Source organism: Rhincodon typus, chromosome 15 (genome assembly GCF_021869965.1).
Source record: "Rhincodon typus isolate 14 chromosome 15, sRhiTyp1.1, whole genome shotgun sequence".
NCBI lineage: Eukaryota > Metazoa > Chordata > Chondrichthyes > Orectolobiformes > Rhincodontidae > Rhincodon > Rhincodon typus.
Window position 1 is genome coordinate 47206805 of NC_063346.1, and position 18876 is coordinate 47225680.

General features: G+C 39.6%; 1 protein-coding gene across 1 annotated transcript in view; it reads left to right on the plus strand.

The window, feature by feature from the left end:
- The window catches only part of LOC109916435 (BTB/POZ domain-containing protein KCTD19-like), a 100912-nt gene that overhangs the window by 13908 nt on the left and 68128 nt on the right, over positions 1–18876 (plus strand). The window contains 3 exon segments of the mRNA XM_048605999.1: positions 5973–6164; positions 14685–14816; positions 15826–16048. Of these exon segments, the coding sequence (XP_048461956.1) occupies positions 5973–6164; positions 14685–14816; positions 15826–16048 (547 nt within the window).

Sequence of the window (18876 nt, forward strand, 5' to 3'; positions counted from 1 at the left end):
AAGTAAAGGGAAAACAGGAGTAGAGGAGTGTGTTGATTGGTTGGTAAGTGGACTTTGGAGGTGTTGCCATGGAGAGTGCACCAGTTAATGATTGACAGTTAACTGCCAAACTATGTTTAAATTTTAAATAAGGAAGGTTGACTCTAGTTAAAGAATTATACTGAGAAGTAAATGAGTGAATGGCTGTCACCTATTCTATTGCAATGGAACAGGTGCAGCATGTGTACATTTTCTTTTTATCTACAAGAACAAGGCAGTGTATTAATGTATGCAGCTGCCAGTGGATGCAAATGTGCCAATCTGCAAAACTGACTGTCAATTCTATATTGTTGACAATGTATTTCTCCTCACACGCAAGGTTATTTGGCAAATATTGTCCAATTGTGGAAATGTATCTAATGTTTGACACTTGAATTTTGCAAGCATGGGCTGGTTGGATACAGTCAGTACCTTGCTTATTGAGAACAGTTGAAAGGATATGTTGTTTAATATGTTCTGTCAGTCTTTAGAACGTATGGCCTACGTACCTAATATCACATTGACACCGAAATTGATATGCCACATTACTAATCTATATAAAAGGCAGAATGTCTTTTTTGACCTTTTAGACTACCTGGGTAATCTGAGGGAGACTGGGCACTTTTCAGATCTGATCAGGGTACATTGTTTTGCATGATGGCTTTGATGTAACCTATTTGAGAATCAAGATTGCATAGTGAACAAATGGCTCCGGCTCTATTTATGAGCTTGCTAATTTATAACTCGGAACAGTTGAATCACTATGCGAATACTGACCAGGGAAGGTAGATTTGCAGTAGATGGTAGTAGAGAAAACACAGGCTAATTTCACAATGAGCACATTAAGAGAAGGGCGTGTATGTGATTCCTCCATTTCACAGGTGAATTTGAGTGTAGATTGAGACCATTAAGATGTGCATGGAAATTCTTACATGCAACTGCAGATTCAAGTATAGCAAACATTATCTACATATTGGAGATGTGCAAGAGTTCCATGGAACCCCAAAAGCTTCTGTGATATGCTATCTATTTGGGCATACACAGTGTTGTTAAAACCGAACATTTGAACTCAGCAACTTGGCAACTGTGTTCAATGAATACTGGTTCAAACAATGGCAGCAGGACTAGATCGTCGTGATGTATGTGGCTTCTTTGAGTGTTACATTTGTGAAACATTGCAATACAAGTACTGTATTGTCTTTGCAAATCTGAAGGAAACTTTCACAAAATTGCCTTCACTGGTCGTATACATATTGGGATTCCTACAGTTCCACACATTGTAAGGATGTTCTTTTAAATTTACCTTATAAATAGGATCTGAGCCATTTGTTCACTACTGGTTTGTAGCTGAAATTATGTACATTAAATCTATCTGCAATATAATTGTTATCCTGATTGGATTTCTTGCTGTGTATAATGCAAAACCATGAACAGGCACAAGGCCAATACTTTTGGTGCTGAAAGGTTCCTAGTCTGCCTCCAAACTACCCTAAGTAAGGTGTCCAAACATTTGAGCAATGGGTGACTCCAGTTGTTTCATGTTGCTACAATGCAGTAGTAATACAATTAGTCTCTGTCACTAACATGATTTTGCTGCCAAGCCAAAATGTTGTTCTACCTATCTCACAAATGAGAAATATGATATATGAATTTCACTGCCAGTGTAATGCTAGGTATGTAGGCCAAATGTCCCCAAAACTGGGACATTTTTCTGATTTTAAAAAAAGTATAATACAAAATTTGTTGAAGGGACAACTAGTATTGAGGAAGCGGGGAGGCTGCAGAAGGACCTGGACAGGTGAGGAGATTGGGCAAAAAAGTGGCAGATGGAATGCAATGTGGAGAAAGTATGAAGTTTTGCATTTTGGTAGCAAAAATAGACTATTTTCTAAATGGGGAAAATCTTCAGAAATCTGAAGCACAAGGACTTGGGAGATCTAGTTCAGGATTCTCTTAAAGTTAACGTAGATTCAGCTGGCACCTTTGGGCTCCATATTAAGGATGGATTTGCTGACCTTGGGTGGGGTTCAGAGGAGGCTTATAAGAATGCTCCTGGGAATGAAGGGCTTGTCATATGAAGAGTGATTGAGGACTCTGGGTCTGCACTTGATAACAGTTTAGAAGGCTGAGGGGTTCTCGATGAAACTTGCAGAATAGTGAGAGACCTGTATAGAGTGGATGTGGAGAAGACGTTTTCACTAGTAGGAGAGACTAGACCTGAGAGCACAGCCTCAGAGTGAAGCTACAGCCCTTTAGAACTAAGATGAAAAAGAATTTCTTCAGCCAGAGGGAGGTAAATCTGTGGAATTCATTGCCACAGAAGGCTGTGGAGGCTAAGTCAGTGATAGGTTCTTGTGATACCTTTAAGACAGTGATAGGTTCTTGATTAGTAAGGGAATTATGGGAGAACGCAGGAGGATAGGCTGAATTGTCTAATTCTGCTACTATATCTGATGGTTTTACAGTTTATGGAACACTTCAGACGGCATATGCCTTTGGCTGATTGCACCAAGCAATATACTGACTGTACCCACACAGCCTGTACTTTCAAAGCTCTGTGTGCAGCAGCAGATGTGATTCCATAACTGGACATTTGCTACACAATCCTGAGTGACGAATTATGCTGACAACCAATTTAGGATTGTCAGGCAGACTTGCAGTTTAGCTTACTTGTGTGTACTAGAAGCTATGTACACTAATACAAGGTCCCTGTTCTCTGCACTGTTCTGCATTGTGCCTGGTTAAAAAGAAGAAAATAGGTGACAACCATTCACTTGTTCATTTCTCTGGGCAATGCCTTGACTAATCAGAGTCTTGTTTTAACCTGTTTATTTTAAATTTAAATAAAGCCTTACAGTTAACTGTCAGTCATCATTAATTAGTGAATTCTCATGGCAGTGCCTCTATTAATCTATTTCTGCTTGCCAACCAATCAGCACACTCATTTTATGCTGTATATACGTTGTTTTCCCTTTGCTGTTTATTGTGAATTGTCCTGACAAGTGCATGATGAAAAGCAGCTAGAACATCTGCCTTCAGCAATACCCAAGTTCTGCAGTTCTAAGCAACTATATGCTGCATGTACTCGTTCTTCTTTATCTATTCTACGGCTACATTCTCAAAAAAATTTTGAATTTGTGAAACATAATGATCCTTTCATAAGACCATGTAAACTTTGATTGTATGATGTAGGTGAAATGTTCTTAGTCATGTTGATTCTGCTCTTCTCACGAAACTTTGTTTGAATATTTCGTATTTACTTGAAGAGAAAGATTCAACCTAAGTTTAATGTCTAATCTGAAGACCAACACCTCAGAAAATGATGTAGTATTTCATACACTGGTGTTCTACATTATGTGATCAAACCCTGGATTGAAACTTGAACCTGAAGTGTGTGCGCTGCCAGGGTGACATCTATTTAGCCAAAGAAGCTGTTAATACCCTTTTAGGACATGTATGAAGAAATTTGATTTTCCCAAAATCAATAAATTATTCCTGAATCTCCTACTGTACTTTTTGCATGGTTTTTTTTCCACCCATTCTCACAATTCTGAAACTTGTAAGTAACATGGTGTGTTCACTATTGATTATTTTGAAATGTGGGCAACATCTGAACAACACAGCTAACTTGGAATATCTTTGTGAGTAGAAGAATTAATATACCTTAATACTAAGATGTATCTGGTTTCTCCCCCCATATTTATTTTTGGAATATCATATACAGTGTTGCCCTCCATATTCCAAAAGGTATACAGAGGCAATGGAAAAGATGTAGCTTTACAAGGATGATAAGGAAAATAGAGGTTAAAGCTACTTGGAAGGACTGAAAACTGGATATTCTCTCTTTAAAAAAAAAAAGTGGCACAGTGGTTAGCACTGCTGCCTCACAGCACCAGGGACCCAGGTTCGATTCCAGCCTCGGGGGTCTGTCTGTGTGGAGTTTGCACGTTCTCCCTGTGTCTGCGTGGGTTTCCTCCAGGTGCTCCGGTTTCCTCCCACAGTCCAAAGATGTGCAGGTTAGGTGGATTGGCCATGCTAAATTGCCCGTAGTGTTCAGGGATGTGTAGCTTAGATGGGTTATAGGGGGATGGGTCTGGGTGGGATGCACTGAGGATCGGTGTGGACTTGTTGGACCGAAGGGCCTGTTTCCACACTGTAGGGATTCTATGAAGATTAATCTCTTCTATGAAGATCTTTAAAAATTGTGAGGGTGTTTGACAGGATGGCAGTAGAAAAAATGTTTCTGCATGTGGGGAATGAGCAAGGATTATAACAGCAAACAGGGAAGTCTTGTATAAAATAATCACTTAAGTATCCAATAGGGAATTCAGGATAAACTGTTTAATCCAGTTAATAGTTGTAATGTTGTACTTGATAATGCATAAAAGAGTTGAAGAACATAGACACAATTAAGGAGATGGACAGTAAATACATGAGAACAGGAATAGAACCTAATAGGATTAGGTCAAGTATGGTGGGAAGAAGCTTATGTAAATAAAAAATTATGACTAGATCAATTGGGTCAAATGGACTGTTTGTATGCTGTACACACAATTCTATGCAACTAACCTCAATACTGACAGGCGAAAAAAATAGTTTTGATAAAACTGAGAATTCTCTTTTTCATTTTTTTGATTTTTAAAATTAAAATGGTAACTGTAGTCCCTCACTAAAGTTCCATTTGGAAGACTGCAAGAGAATGGAAAATACTTGTTTTCAAAGCACCCCATCTTCTGGTCTTGGAGGTGGCAGGCCTGAAAGTGGTAAATGAACTTAGTTATGTAGGATGATGGAGGGCCAGAACCCTACCACATTCTCAACCTGGATCTAATTCATTTCTGGGCAGTAAGTCCCAAGCTCGACAACCTTCCCAATTGTGGCCTTTACGTGACCGTTTAACAGGCTCATTCAGCTTATCAGTTATGTACCTCTGGGCAGGGCATGATAGAGGCAGGAGAATCAGTCTGGGTGGGGATGGGGGTGACGTTGGTAAAGGTGGGGACCTTTGATCTATGCTAATTTGTGCAAGACAGAAAGAATTGATCCAGACCAAGTGTTTGCTGGTGAAAGCCGACCCCCTGTTCTCACTTCTAAATATCTTTCCTTATGAACTCCAATCCTAGAAATTTCCATAAACCAATATTTATGTTTCTCATTAGTGATCGACTATCCAGGAAGTCCTGACAGCAGCCGCGGCCTCCACTGAATTTTGGTGCTGCCAACTGCTAATTGACAGTTCCCATAACATTCAGTGGTATTTCTTACCCAGACCATGGTTTTCCCTTGTGCACATTGTCCTGTCGGGAAAATCCCAGTTTAAGCTGTGTCCACTTTGATTTCTTATTTGAGACTTTTATTTATTCAGGTAACTATATTCTATCTGATTAGTGTTTATTAATAAAAAAATGAAGATGTAAAACTGATTCTGAAGAGATATATGAAGAAGACTACAATTTTTACCATTTAGTTCCTTGGCTTTCAATGAAACATTTCTCCTTTTTCACTTAAAAGCAAAATCCCAGAAATACATAGTCACAATTACAAACATGTTGATCTCTTCTTTACCATGGCAAATAAAATTACATTTAATGGTTAGTCTTCAATTCTAACTAAACTTTAAATTGTTGTAGCAATTAGCTTTATAAACCCATCAACTTAATGTTTTGCTGGCCAGGCCTTCATTTAACCATTCAGTCTGGTTAAAATAATCTTTCCATTGTTGCAAGAAGTAAGCAAATTAATAAGTAAACATATTCAGCACACAAGAAGTCCAGCATAGGTCCTTCTTAGCCTTTGTAACTCCATAACATATCTCTGTGGCCCATTTAACTATTATACACACAAGAAAGTTTTTGAAAACATAAGTTTGTAAATATTTTGCAAAGTGGCATAAGTATCAATCGGAAATGCATTTTGTTTCAAGAAAATTAAAACAATGTTTTACTTTGTTTTAGGATTACCTGATAAAGCTCCTTTAGGACTGATTGACACACCTTTGTTGGATACTGAAGAAGAGGTGCACTGGTATTTTCTTCCTTTAGACCTAGTGAAGAAATACCCTGCTTTAATCAATGATGATAATCTGCTGTGGCTATGTGAGGGAGTTGTCCTCATAGAAATTGGATGGAGTAATTTCCGATATATAGGTAGATTAGTCGTCACCTGTGATATACTAATATTGCATTGTATATAAAAATAGGCAATTTGAAAATATTCTCTTCTACCTCCCTAATTTCTGTTACTGGAATTCTTTGTGTTAAAAGGTCTGTACCTAATCTGTGGGAAAAATCTACGACTTTCATGTTGTTATTGGGGCATATTAATTTGACATGTTCTGTACTTATTTGTTCATAATCTAGTTAATTGTGCCATTTTTGATCATTGATGTCTCTCAATGCAAGATATTTATACTTAAACTTCTTTACATTGGATGAAAGAAAGTTAACTTTGACTTTCCTCATTAGTCAGAGCTATAATATTTCAGGATCATCCTCATTCATCTATTCCAACCCATTAAAAATTTATAAGTTTATAAATTGGGCTGACAAGTGGCAAGTGACATTTGCGCCACACAAATTCCAGGCTATGGCTTTCACCAATAAGAGACAATCTAACCACCGTCCCTTGACATTCAATGGTGTTACCATCGCTGAATCCCCCACTATCAATATCCTTGGGGTTACCATTAACCAGAAACTCAACTGGACTCAACACATTAACACAGTGGCTACAAGAGCAGGCCAGAAGCTAGGAATACTGTGGCAAGTAACTCACCTCCTGACTTCTGAAAGCCTGACCGTCAGCTACAAGGCACAAGTCAGGAGTGTGATGGAATACTCCCCACTTGCTTGGATGAGTGCAGCCCAACAACACTCAAGAAGCTTGACACCATCCAGGACAAAGCAGCCCACTTGATTGGCACTACATCCATAAGCATTCACTCCCACCACCAACGCTCAGTAGCAGCAGTGCATACTATCTACAAGATGCACTGCAGAAATTCACCAAAGATCCTCAGACAGCACCTTCCAAACCCACGACCGCTTCCATGTAGAAGGACCAGGGCATCAGACATATGGGAACACCATCACCTCCAAGTTCCCCTCTAAGTCACTCATTATCCTGACTTGGAAATATATCTTCGTTCCTTCACTGGCACTGGGTCAAATTCCTGGAATTCTCTCCCTAATAGCATTGTAGGTCAACCCACAGCAGGAGGACTGCAGTGGTTCAAGAAGACAGCTCACCACCACATTCTCAAGAGATGCTGGCCGGGCAAGAGATGCTGGCCAGCCAGCGATGCCTACATCCCACAAATGAATTCAAAAAAAAAAATTAGCACTGAAAGTATGGAATAGTTTAGACAATTATCTCAAATCTTAACTTACTCCAGTTTAACGTGAGTTGCCTTCAAGATGCATTTCAAAAGTTCAGTGTCTTGACTAAATCAATAAACTTTTTTGCACAAGTGCTGAATGATTTTTACGCAAATAGTTTTACTGATGAGCAATTTAAAATACAACCCCATAATTATGTGCTTTTGGAAATTTTGGGGGCAGTCTCCTTATAAAGAAATGTAGCTGATGAGCCATTCATAACAGATTGTATTTTGGTTAATTTGATAAATCTATTTAATTTACAGCTATCTAGATGGCCCCTAGTGTCGGATTCTCACTAACAAATACTAATAACACATGGATAAACAAAAGTCTAGGTACTACTCTGAATCCCAGTACTGTACCACTCTACCATTAACCTAAATCCCACTACTCTAAAACCTTATGGGTATGAAAACATTATGGAAATTGAAGGTAAGGAGAAAAAGAAAATCACCTGACCACTACTTAGCAATCAGGAGCCCTTCTGTCTAAAATGTCACGTTTGAACTTGTGTTGTCATGAAATCAGTTCCCATCATACTCCCTGTGTAATGGATCGAGATAAGGCTACGATGCAAAATTAGGCCCAAAATGCTCCATCTTTAGTTTTGAACCTGTTCTGGTAACTGTCTCCTCTCTCCAGCCTCTCTGGTTTCAGTTTCCAGCTGCTTCTTGAAACTAGCAGTTGTGGTGATTGCGCCGAATCCTCCTCAGTCACTTTTCACTATCACCCTCTGTTTCACCCTTGACTTTTGTTCAGATTGGACCGCCATATTACAATTGTGACTGGTGCATCTGGGCATTACTTTAGCAACACAAAACTGAAGGATGCTACATTAAACAAAGAAAAATCCTTGCCTAGTTTCTCCTATGACCTGCCCTGTAGCCATCAGTTCCCACATTTTACCAAAGCATCACTGGCTTCTAGCACTCTACATTCTGCCCTGAAATTCCAGTATGTGTCGAGAGTCGGAAAATTGTATAAAATAATTTATCCCTCATGGAATCTTGCACAACTATTACTTGAATATCATCTGTGATACTTACTCCAAATTGATAGAGTTGTTGTAGTAGTAGTGTGAAGCTATGTACAACTATTTGGGAAAAATAAATTGTTCTTTCTTTAAGCCTCATGTTACATTTTATTTTTCTTTAACCTATCCCATTCTTACTTGGTTAGCATAGTCAATTAGTTCAGTTGTATCCATAATATGTAGATGGGAGCAAATAGTTTCCCTGAGATATTACTGTGCACAAAATTGGTTTGATTTAAACTTTGTGCAGCTGAGTACAAGATAGAGATTGCAAAAACAGGCCTATATGTTTTGTAAGCTGTGGTGGCGCAAGTCCTGCTGACAATCTGTTCCTGTTTAGCTGTTGCATTCAGTCATATCTAGTCCTGTTAGTTATTTCAATTCTAACTTGCAGATGTTGCTATATGGTATAAATTGTGGAAAAAAGTTGAAACTTACATTGGAAGTGATGCAAAACATATTCTAGTTACCTAAATTTTATAAGTTCAAAACGTAGTAAGGCATTTAAAAGGAGCAACTCTCTGATGCCTCCCCTTGATCATGACCCCACCCCTGACCTGCAAAACATCATCTCCCAGACCATCCATAACCTCATCACCTCAGTTGACCTCCCACCCACAGCCTCCAACCTCATCGTTTCCCAACCCCGCAATGCCCGTTTCTGTCTCCTTCCCAAAATCCATAAACCCGACTGCTCTGGCCAACTTATTGTCTTTGCCTGCTCCTGCTATACCGAACATATCTCCACTTATCTCGACTCTATTTTCTCACCCCGGTCCAGGAACTCCCCACCTATGTCCGGGACACCACCCACGTCCTCCACCTTCTCCAAAACTTCCAATTCCCTGGCCCCCAACACCTCATCTTCACCATGGACAGCTGATCCCTCTACACTTGCATTCCCCATGCAGAAAAGCCCTCCGCTTCTTCCTCTCGCGCAGGCCCGACCAGTCCCCCTCCACCGACACCCTTATCCACCTAACTGAACTCATCCTTACCCTTAACAACTTCTCCTTCAACTCCTCCCACTTCCTACAGATGAAAGGGGTGGCCATGGATACCCGCATGGGCCCAAACTATGCCTGCCTCTTTGTAGGATACATGGAACAGTCCCTCTTCCGCAGCTACACTGGCACTATCCCCCACCTCTTCCTCCGTTACATCGATGAGCGTACCGGCGCCGCCTCGTGCTCCCATGAGGAGCTCAAACAGTTCATCAACTTTACGAACACCTTCCAGCCCAACCTCAAGTTCACCTGGACCATCTCTGATACCTCTCTCTCCTTCCTGGACCTCTCTGTCTCCATCTTTGGCAACCACCTTGAAATTGATATCTATTTCAAGCCCACCGACTCCCACAGCTACCTAGACTACACCTCCTCTCACCCATCTTCATGCAAGAATGCGATCCCCTGTTCCCAATTCCTTCGCATCTGCTCCGAAGATGAGGCGTTCCACTCGTTTTTCAAGAACTGCGGTTTCCCCTCCTCGCCCCGCAGTGGTCAAAAACACCCTCGACCGAATCTCTTGCGTTTCCCACACCTCAGCCCTCTCACCCCCTTCCCGCAATTAAAAACAAAGACAGAATTCCCCTTGACCTCATGTATTACCCCATTAACCTCCGGATCCAACACATCATTCTCCGCCACTTCCACCACCTGCAATCTGACCCCACTATGAAGGATATATTCCCCCCACCCCGCCACCCTTATCTACTTTCCGGAGGGACTGCTATCTCCGTGACTCCCTTGTCCACTCCACACTCCCCACTAGCCCCACCACCCTGGCACCTTTCCCTGCAACCACAGGAGTTGCTACACCTGCCCCTCTTCCTCCCCCTCACCTCCATCCCAGGCCCCAAAAAAACCTTCTACATTAAACGGATGTTCACCTGCACATCCGCTAATTTGGTTTATTGTATCCACTGTTCCCGATATGGTCTCCTCTACATCGGGGAGACCAAGCGGAGGCTCGGAGACCGCTTTGTGGAGCACCTACACTTGGTTTGCGACAAACGAGAACACCTCCCAGTCACGAACCACTTCAACTCCCCCTCCCACTCTCTGGATGACATGTCCATTCTGGGCTGCCTCCACTGTCACAACAATGCCACCAGGAAACTGGAGGAACAGCACCTCATATTCCACCTTGGAAGCCTACAACCCAATGGTCTCAATGTGGACTTTACTAGCTTCAAAATCTCCCCATCCCTGACCTCATCCCAAGACCGGCCCCCCTCTCATCCCCACTTCCTTCACCTGTCCGTCATCGCTCTCCCACCTATCCGCTCCTCCCACCTCACTGACTAACCCCCACCCCCACTTCCTACCCACACTCACCTTTACTAGCTTCATCCCCGCCTCCTTGACCTGTCCGTCTTCTCTCCCACCTATCCGCTCCACTATCCACCTTCTATCACCATCCCCTCCCCCCCATTTATTTCAGAGCCCCCTTCCCATCCCCCAATTATGAAGAAGGGTCCAGACTCGAAACGTCAGCTTTCCTACTCCTCTGATGCTGCCCGGCCTGCTGTGTTCCTCCAGCTCCACACCTTGTTATCCCAGACTCCAGCATTGGCAGTTCCTACTATCTCTCATGAAAATGCATATTGTCCAGGTTTATTTTTAAATTCATTTGCGGGACATGGGCATCACTGGCTGGCTAGCATTTATTGCCCATTTGTAGTTGCCCTTGAGAAGGTGGTGGTGAGCTGCTTTCCAGAACCACTGCAGTCCACATGCTCTAAATGGACCCCCATGCCCTTAGGGAAGAAATTCCAGGATTTTGACCCAGAAACAGTGAAGGAATGGTTATATATTTCCAAGTCAGGATGGTGAGTGGCTTGGAGGGGAACTTGCAGGTGGTGGTTTCCCAGGTATCTGCTGCCCTTGTCCTTCTAGATGGAAGTGGTCATGGGTTTGGAAGGTGCTGTCTAAGAATCTTTGAACTTCTGCAGTGCATCTTGTAGATAGTACACACTGTAGCTGCTGAGCATCAGTGGTAGAGAGTGTGGATGCCTATGGATGTACTGCCAGTCAAGTGAGCTACTTTGTCCTTGATGGTGTCAAGCTGCTTCAGTGTTGGAACTGCACCCATCCTGGAAACTGATAGATTATTTAGAATTTAACCACCAAAGTGGTGGCCCAAAGAGTAAAATGTCTTGATTGTGTTCATCCAATTTTTTGATATAACAAAGAATCATAATTTTCTTACATTATGTATTATGGTAACAGTGATTTACTTGAATAGATAAAAGGCAAAGTGTTTAATCCTTTGCAAGCTGCCAATACAGTCTCTACATTGGCTGATAATGAGGAATACAACATGTGATGTAAAGTGTGAAATTTTATTTATATTATTCATTAATGCCATTTATTTTAGAGGTTAGATTTTGAACTTCTGGCAGATGGATTTTGGTCTATGTGAGAGATTTAATGATTAACTTGTTAGTATTTCTGGAGCCTTGATTTGCTAAAAAGAATAGTAAGAGATGAAGATTTCCTGGAGTGGTAATGGAGATTTCTTGGCATTGTGAGAGTTTTACAAATAGACAAAATCAACATTTGAGAAGCATTTGCTTTCAATTAGAAGGTTCATTTATTTTATTTTAGGGGAAATTCCCATAGTTTGAAAAGCTTTTGGTTTCCACTTGTAGAGGTCCCTGGTAGTAGTTATGAGTAAAACAGTTTCTTCTGAAGAAAGGACATCATTTTGAACTGTTAAGAAATAGGTTACCTCAGTGTAAGGAGTCAAACTTGAAAGTTCCAAACCAGGAATGTTTGGTTAGATCACTGAAGGAGTTATTTGAATATGAGAAAGTTTAAGTTGCATGATTACACAAAGAAGAAGTAATCCAACACTCAGGACCAGGAATAGAAAGAAACATTTAAATTAAACCATCATAATGGCAGAGGTATTCTCTCTGGTGATTGAGTACAAAAAAAGGTTGCTGCTGGGATAAATTGCATTGTATTTTAGTGCATGTTTGAAAATCTTTAAAATTGTCTTGTATATAGTATTCGTTTATTTTATCTCCATTTAGTTTGTATCATAACTTTTGTTCTACTGTTAAAAGCAAATCTAGCATTGGGTTCATGTGTTCCAGTTAAAGACCACCTTGTTAGACCTTTTTTTCTGTTATTTAATGAGCTAGATTTCATTCTGGGATCTGACTTGTTCAGTAATGACATCAACTGGGATCATCATAATTGGGTCATCTGGGATTTTAATTCATTGGATTTAAGAGGGATTTGGTGCCTTTTTAAAGTAATGCACATAAGCTGGTTCTGATCATAAAACAGCTGTGTTGTGGTTTAACATCAAACCACACAAGCTCCCCGATCCCTCCACATTCAGCACTCCAAATCTAACTGTCTGGGATCCATGTCTTCAAGTTTACAGCATGGAATTTGAATATAACACTGAATGTTGTGAAGTTTTTTAGAAGTAGAATCTTTCACTAATACCAAACTGTGAGTTAGAAGATAAATTGAAGGTGGACATAAAAGCGGGATCTCGTAAGGATGAAATACTTCAGTAGGTTATCCAAAGTTTAGAATGAGAAGAAAGGAAACTGAAATTGAGATGTCACAGCTAGAATTAGCTAAGATACAGTCAGAAATCAAAAGACTGGAATTAGGGGGAAGAAAAAGAGGATAATGGACAATGATATCTCATTATGCTGCTCTATCCTGTATAAACCAAGCTATCCCAATTGTATGGTGCTATGTCTGTGAAAGCTTTTTAAAAGTCTTTCTATTCGTAGTTTTCTTTAAAAACTAATTGCTGTCACTACAAACCCAAGAGAGTGTTAATCAATTGAACCTTCAAAGTATCAATAGCAGAAAATATAAGCACATCTAAGTCAATGTTGAGGGGTCTCAGGGTAACTCCCTGCCATTGTAAACCACTGTACTGCCTCCTCTGCTGGATCTTTCGCTAGTGGAACAGGTCATACCCAGGGTTGGTGATGGTGATGAAAGGAACGTGGTTTGGAAAGTATGATTTTGTGAGTATGACTTTGTTAGGCTGTTGCTTGATTTGTTTGTGTGACAGTTCCCTCAATTCTGGCAAAAGCCCCTAGATGTTAGTAAGGAGGACTTTGCAGGGTTGATGAGATTTGTTGTGCTGTTATTATTCCTAGTGCCTAGGCTGATGCTGGTCGATCAATTCATTTTTTTTTTCCTTTTTGACTTTGTTACAGTTCAGTACAAACGAGCAGCTTGCTTGGCTATTTTAGAGCATTTAAGGAGTCAACCACATTGACGTAGAATCTCATATGAGCCAGAGTAGTTATACAGAGCACACTTCCTTCCCTAAGAAACATAGGGAATCTGCAAGCCAATTTACCTGAATCATATGTTGCCAATGCCGTAATATGGGATGGTGTGGACAGGAGTGGGAAGGCTGTTCCTTTTACCATATCTGGTTAAAATGCAGGAAGAAAGGGGTGCCTTGTATGCAACAGTGCCAACCTCCCTGCTCCCAAGACGCTACCTTCCTCTGCTTTGTTATTTCCTGCTTGGCAAACAAAACCCATTGTTTAACATCCACCCATACAAGCTCCCCGAACCCTTCACATTCAGTACTCCAAATCTAACTCTCTGGGATCCATGTCTTCATTCTGGGACCTAAGTGTAGTCTTAGAAGCTCTCAGTGCTGAGTTTGATCCTGCTGCAGTTGATTGGCTGTATCTTTGGAGGGTGGGACTTCCACTGAGGGGCAGAAGTCACACCCTCAAATAGTTAAAGCTGCTGGCAACGTGCTGTTGCTGTGGGACAGCATTATTTAACGTGGGCTGGCTGGAATCCAACACAATATAAACTTCAGACCACAGTCTGCTGGTCAGTGCTGATAAAACCAACTTGAATTCTCATACTTCTATCAACCTACTTTTGTATTGTCAAAATTTTCTCCTATCAAGCACCATCTTTTGATACCGATGATAAAACTGAACAGATTGAAGTATGCTAGTTAGGTTAATAGGTACATGTACAAAGATTGCCTTTAGTCTTATTCATCTCTATTTTGGGATTTTGGAATGTAGCAACATAATGTAGCTTTTTGCCCTGCTTTATCATCTGTTGTTTTTATTAATTCTTCTCCCTGTAACACCTGATGGAACATCTTCTGTGTAAAAGGTGTTGTGTAAATACACATTGTATAATAAAATTTATATTGACAGTTATTCAGTTTATTTGCACTGAATTGGAATGAATCAGAATTATGAAAGTTTTTAAAATTTAATGTTGCAGCAAATTTCCTTCAGACGGGGAAACTTCTCGTGCCTGACAAATTTTCAGAAATTGATGTTCTTGTGACTGAAATGGAGATGCTTCAAATTCCAGAACTCATCAAAGCTGTGAAAACATACAGGTCAGACATAGGTAAGTCAACAATAGTCAATGGGTAAAATGGAACCAAAGGACCTGAAATAATTTATTTAGAAAAGGAAGAAATAAATACAAAATATACTTGACAGAACTCTTTAGAAGTTATTGATTTACATTGAAATACATTTGTAATTTTTTTAAAAATTAGAATAATATCTCACTACATTCATATTAAATTTATGGATTGTTTCCATTGATAGCTGCTGATCATTTAACAGTAAAGCTTGTACAAGTTTTTTTTGGTATTGGTTTAAAAATATTAATGAAACTGAGACTTAATGATGGCAATAATTGACAGGTTATTAAACCAATTAAAATATATACACTACAAATGTGCTGATAAGAGTGGAAAATGTATAAACTTCAAGAATATAAGGACATAGGAAAAGACTAAGCAACAGCATTCCAGTGTTGACGTTGCTGTGACATTGTAATATTCCCTGTTACACTAATTTTAAAGAACAATAATCACAGTGCTTGTAGTTCATTTCAATTTTTTGTGTTAACCAAGATAAGATTGTTCATTGTTGTAAATATAAAGATGAGAGGAGCCTAAAATGATCATTTTTGAAAGTACACATTCAAGGGATAATGCTACTTTTGTAAATAATGTTCTGTATAGCATCAACTATTAGTGTTCGTTTAAAACAAAACTTCACATTCTATAGTGCCTTTTACAACATCAGGACATCCCAAAGCACTTCACATTTAATGAAGCATTTAAGTGCATGGTTACTGTGATAATGTAGGAATTATTATTGTCTAATGATTGAGAATTTTGGAAATCAAGAGGGGCAGGAATAGATATTTATAAGGTGCTGCTGAAGTAGATTTTGGACTTGCTAAAAAGCATTTAAAAATCAAAATATGGCAATGAAATTTATGTTGATCTATTGTGGCATTTTATGCATGGGTGGAAAGTTGAAAATCTAACTAGTATCTTGTATGGCCACTTGCAAGTCATTAGTTATGTGAATTAATTTTCACCTCTCTTTTGTTATAGGTGATAGTTCCAAAGATGTCTCTATCCCTGTCAGTTCTATACATCATTCTGAAGGGGGTTGTAACAATTTATGTGAAATGACAGATAAACCGTTATATGTCCTTGTCCTGGAATTGTTAGTGAAGTACCCAGATTCAGCACTAGGACAGCTTTCCATTGAGAGCAGCCTTGATGGGATGAAGCTATATATTTTTGGCAATGGAGTTCTTTTTAAACATGTCAGGTGCTTATATTAGGTTTATTTTTAATTACATTTCATTCTATTTCCTGGCAGAAGCAAAATGATTTACTGTCTAAAATTATGTTTGCACAATATTGTCCCACGGAAAAGTTATTTTTAGAAAATTAAGACATTTTTCAATTAATTTTAATTGCATATATCTGTTATAACAGATTAAATAATGATATCTCTTGTATTTATTAAGTGCACATGCTTTCCTTCAGGTAGTTATGAACAGCCCTGAACTCTCAGCAAAAAATAAATCGTTGACTTTCTCAATGCTAACATATACCTGGTCCGAACTATTTTAAAATTAACCAATCTTCTGTTTGAGATAGGAGAGATCATTTAGTTATCTGAGAGCAAGCAAACCTGGACAACATTCAGGCTTGGTCTAACGAGTGTTAGGTAACACTTGCAGCACACATTTGCCAGGTAATAACAACTTGCACCATGCGAGATTCAACCCTTGACATTCAATTGCATCACTTCACTGAATCCCCCACAACCCATGTACTTGAAGTTACCATTACCAAAAACATAAACTGGAGCAGCTATATGAATACTACTAGAGCAGGTCAGAGGGAATTCTGCAGTGAGTAACTCACCACCTGAGTACATCTGCCATCTACAAGACTCAAGTTAGAAGTCTGATTGAACTATCCAGGTGAAAGCTGCCCACTTCATTGGAGTTCTAAACTGTTAAACATTTAGGTCCTCCACCATTGGTGTACAGTGGCAACGGTCTTAATGTCTATAAAATGCATCACTGTTACATGCACCTTCCAACCTCACCAACTGTACCACCTGGAACAAGGGTAATTAAGCTATGGCTAATTGCCATACCTGGTCTGCAGGATCTTCTGATTTAGGTGGTGGCCATGCCTAGTGTTCCAGCAGAAGTAGTTCAAGCTAAGTTGATCATGGCATGTGACCAGAAGTGGGCATTTCCCAACAGGTGTAGCGCATGTGAAGCAGCAGTAAGAGCAGCACAAGGTCAGTGTACTTCGAGTTCTTTTTAGACTTGCTAGTTTTGGTCTCCATTTTGGTTTACCAGGGATACACCTTGGAATTTTAAAACTGAAATGATTTTCATTTGTTTTAAAACTCGTTGCATAGTCAAGGTGATTCCTATACAGGTTTGTTTCCCACTTTTTGTCATTTTTTGCATGAAGGTGCTTATTTTTAAGAGGACTTGAGGTGCCATGGGTGCTGGCAGTCCTTTAGTCCCTTTTCTGAAAGGCCTTTTTTTGTTTTGTTTAGTCCCTTTTACTTTTAGTAAAGCATTCCTACTGTATTTTCTTTTCTGTTTTGTCCTTAATTTGTAAATATGACTGCTTGTGTTGAAATTCTAACAATGATACAAAGCTTTCTTCAATTCAGTCAAGATGAAATTGGTCTATATCAGCAGGGTGAAATGGGCTGAAAGCAAACGGCAGTTGTTTTTCAGTCAACAGTTCAGATGACAAAGACTTTTAAAATTCCAAACCAAGTAAAAGGGGCGAGATTAAGAGACAAGATCCAAATTATATTTGAACAATCAATCTAGGTAAATTTGCCATAGTCCTACCAGACCATAGGGCTGCTCTCTCATTTGAAAGAGATAACTGCTGGTAATTTAACCTGATGGTCACCATTCCTTAAATGAGGGGAGAGATTGAGAAAGAGAATCCTCCATGATAACTTCAGCCAGTGTGGGTATTGAATCCACACTGTTGGCATCACCTGCATTACAAACTGTCCAGCTAACTGAGCTTACTAACCCCCTTTGCAAGAACATTAAGCACAGTGTTAAATTGTCTATCAATTCACTGCAACCCTATTTCATGCTGCTGGTGGGGAGTAATTTTACTCCTATTTTTGTCTGAATCTTTCTGAATTTTTAGCACTTATTACACATCCCTTCTGTACGCACACTTCCTCATACATCATTTCCTTAAGCTGTAGAATCAAATATGCTACTTACTGTTTACCTTCTCCAGTAACTGCATATTCTTGTTGGTATAAGGAGGTCACAATTGCAAGGTATTCCAGCAATGATCTTTGCCAAGCCAAATGCATTTCTAAAGTGAATTGCCTCCATAATTTTGTTTTGTTTTTAAACCCTTGGCTTTATTTTTGTTTTAACAGCCTGAGAACATTGCGCTCTGTGACTTCATAAAATCATGGCTAATCTCAGAATCTTGTAGCTTTCAACTGGATTGCCCACACTCTGTTGCATGTTTATCAAACAACCAGACTAGATATTTGGTTTACTAGCATTTTATAACGGAAGGTTAGTTTTGAAATTTTGTGAAAAGCACAAAATCACTATCATTCCCTCACCTGTTGAATATATTAGTGTTGATGTGATTCAGTTCATCTTTCTTGTATAGAGTCATAGAATCATTCAGCATGGAAACAGACCCTTTAGTCCAACTGTATTTTTGATTGTGGACTAAAAAGTACAAAGTACTGTTTTAAAACCAGTGATCATGGAAGGAATTGCTGTACTTTTAAACAGCGATTTACTGAAACTCATTGTAAGTCACGTTTTTATTGCTGTTTTGTTTGAGCAGTGGGGAAAGCTATTTAAAGACAGGTTGGCTTGGGGGGGCTGTGTAAAAAGTGAAATTCAGCTGGCAACATGTTACTGATTGGTTTATAGAATTGAAGATGCTAACGGACATCAGCCTGACAACAGCAATCTAATCGGCTCCCAGGTAGCCGCATAGCATGTGGATATGACCAATACTGGGAGAAACCTTCAGACCACTGGAAGGGATGGTGGTGTCCCTTTCTCCCTGATGTAAAAATATCTGAAGTCTAAGGAAAGTTGTTGTAAGTTGCAA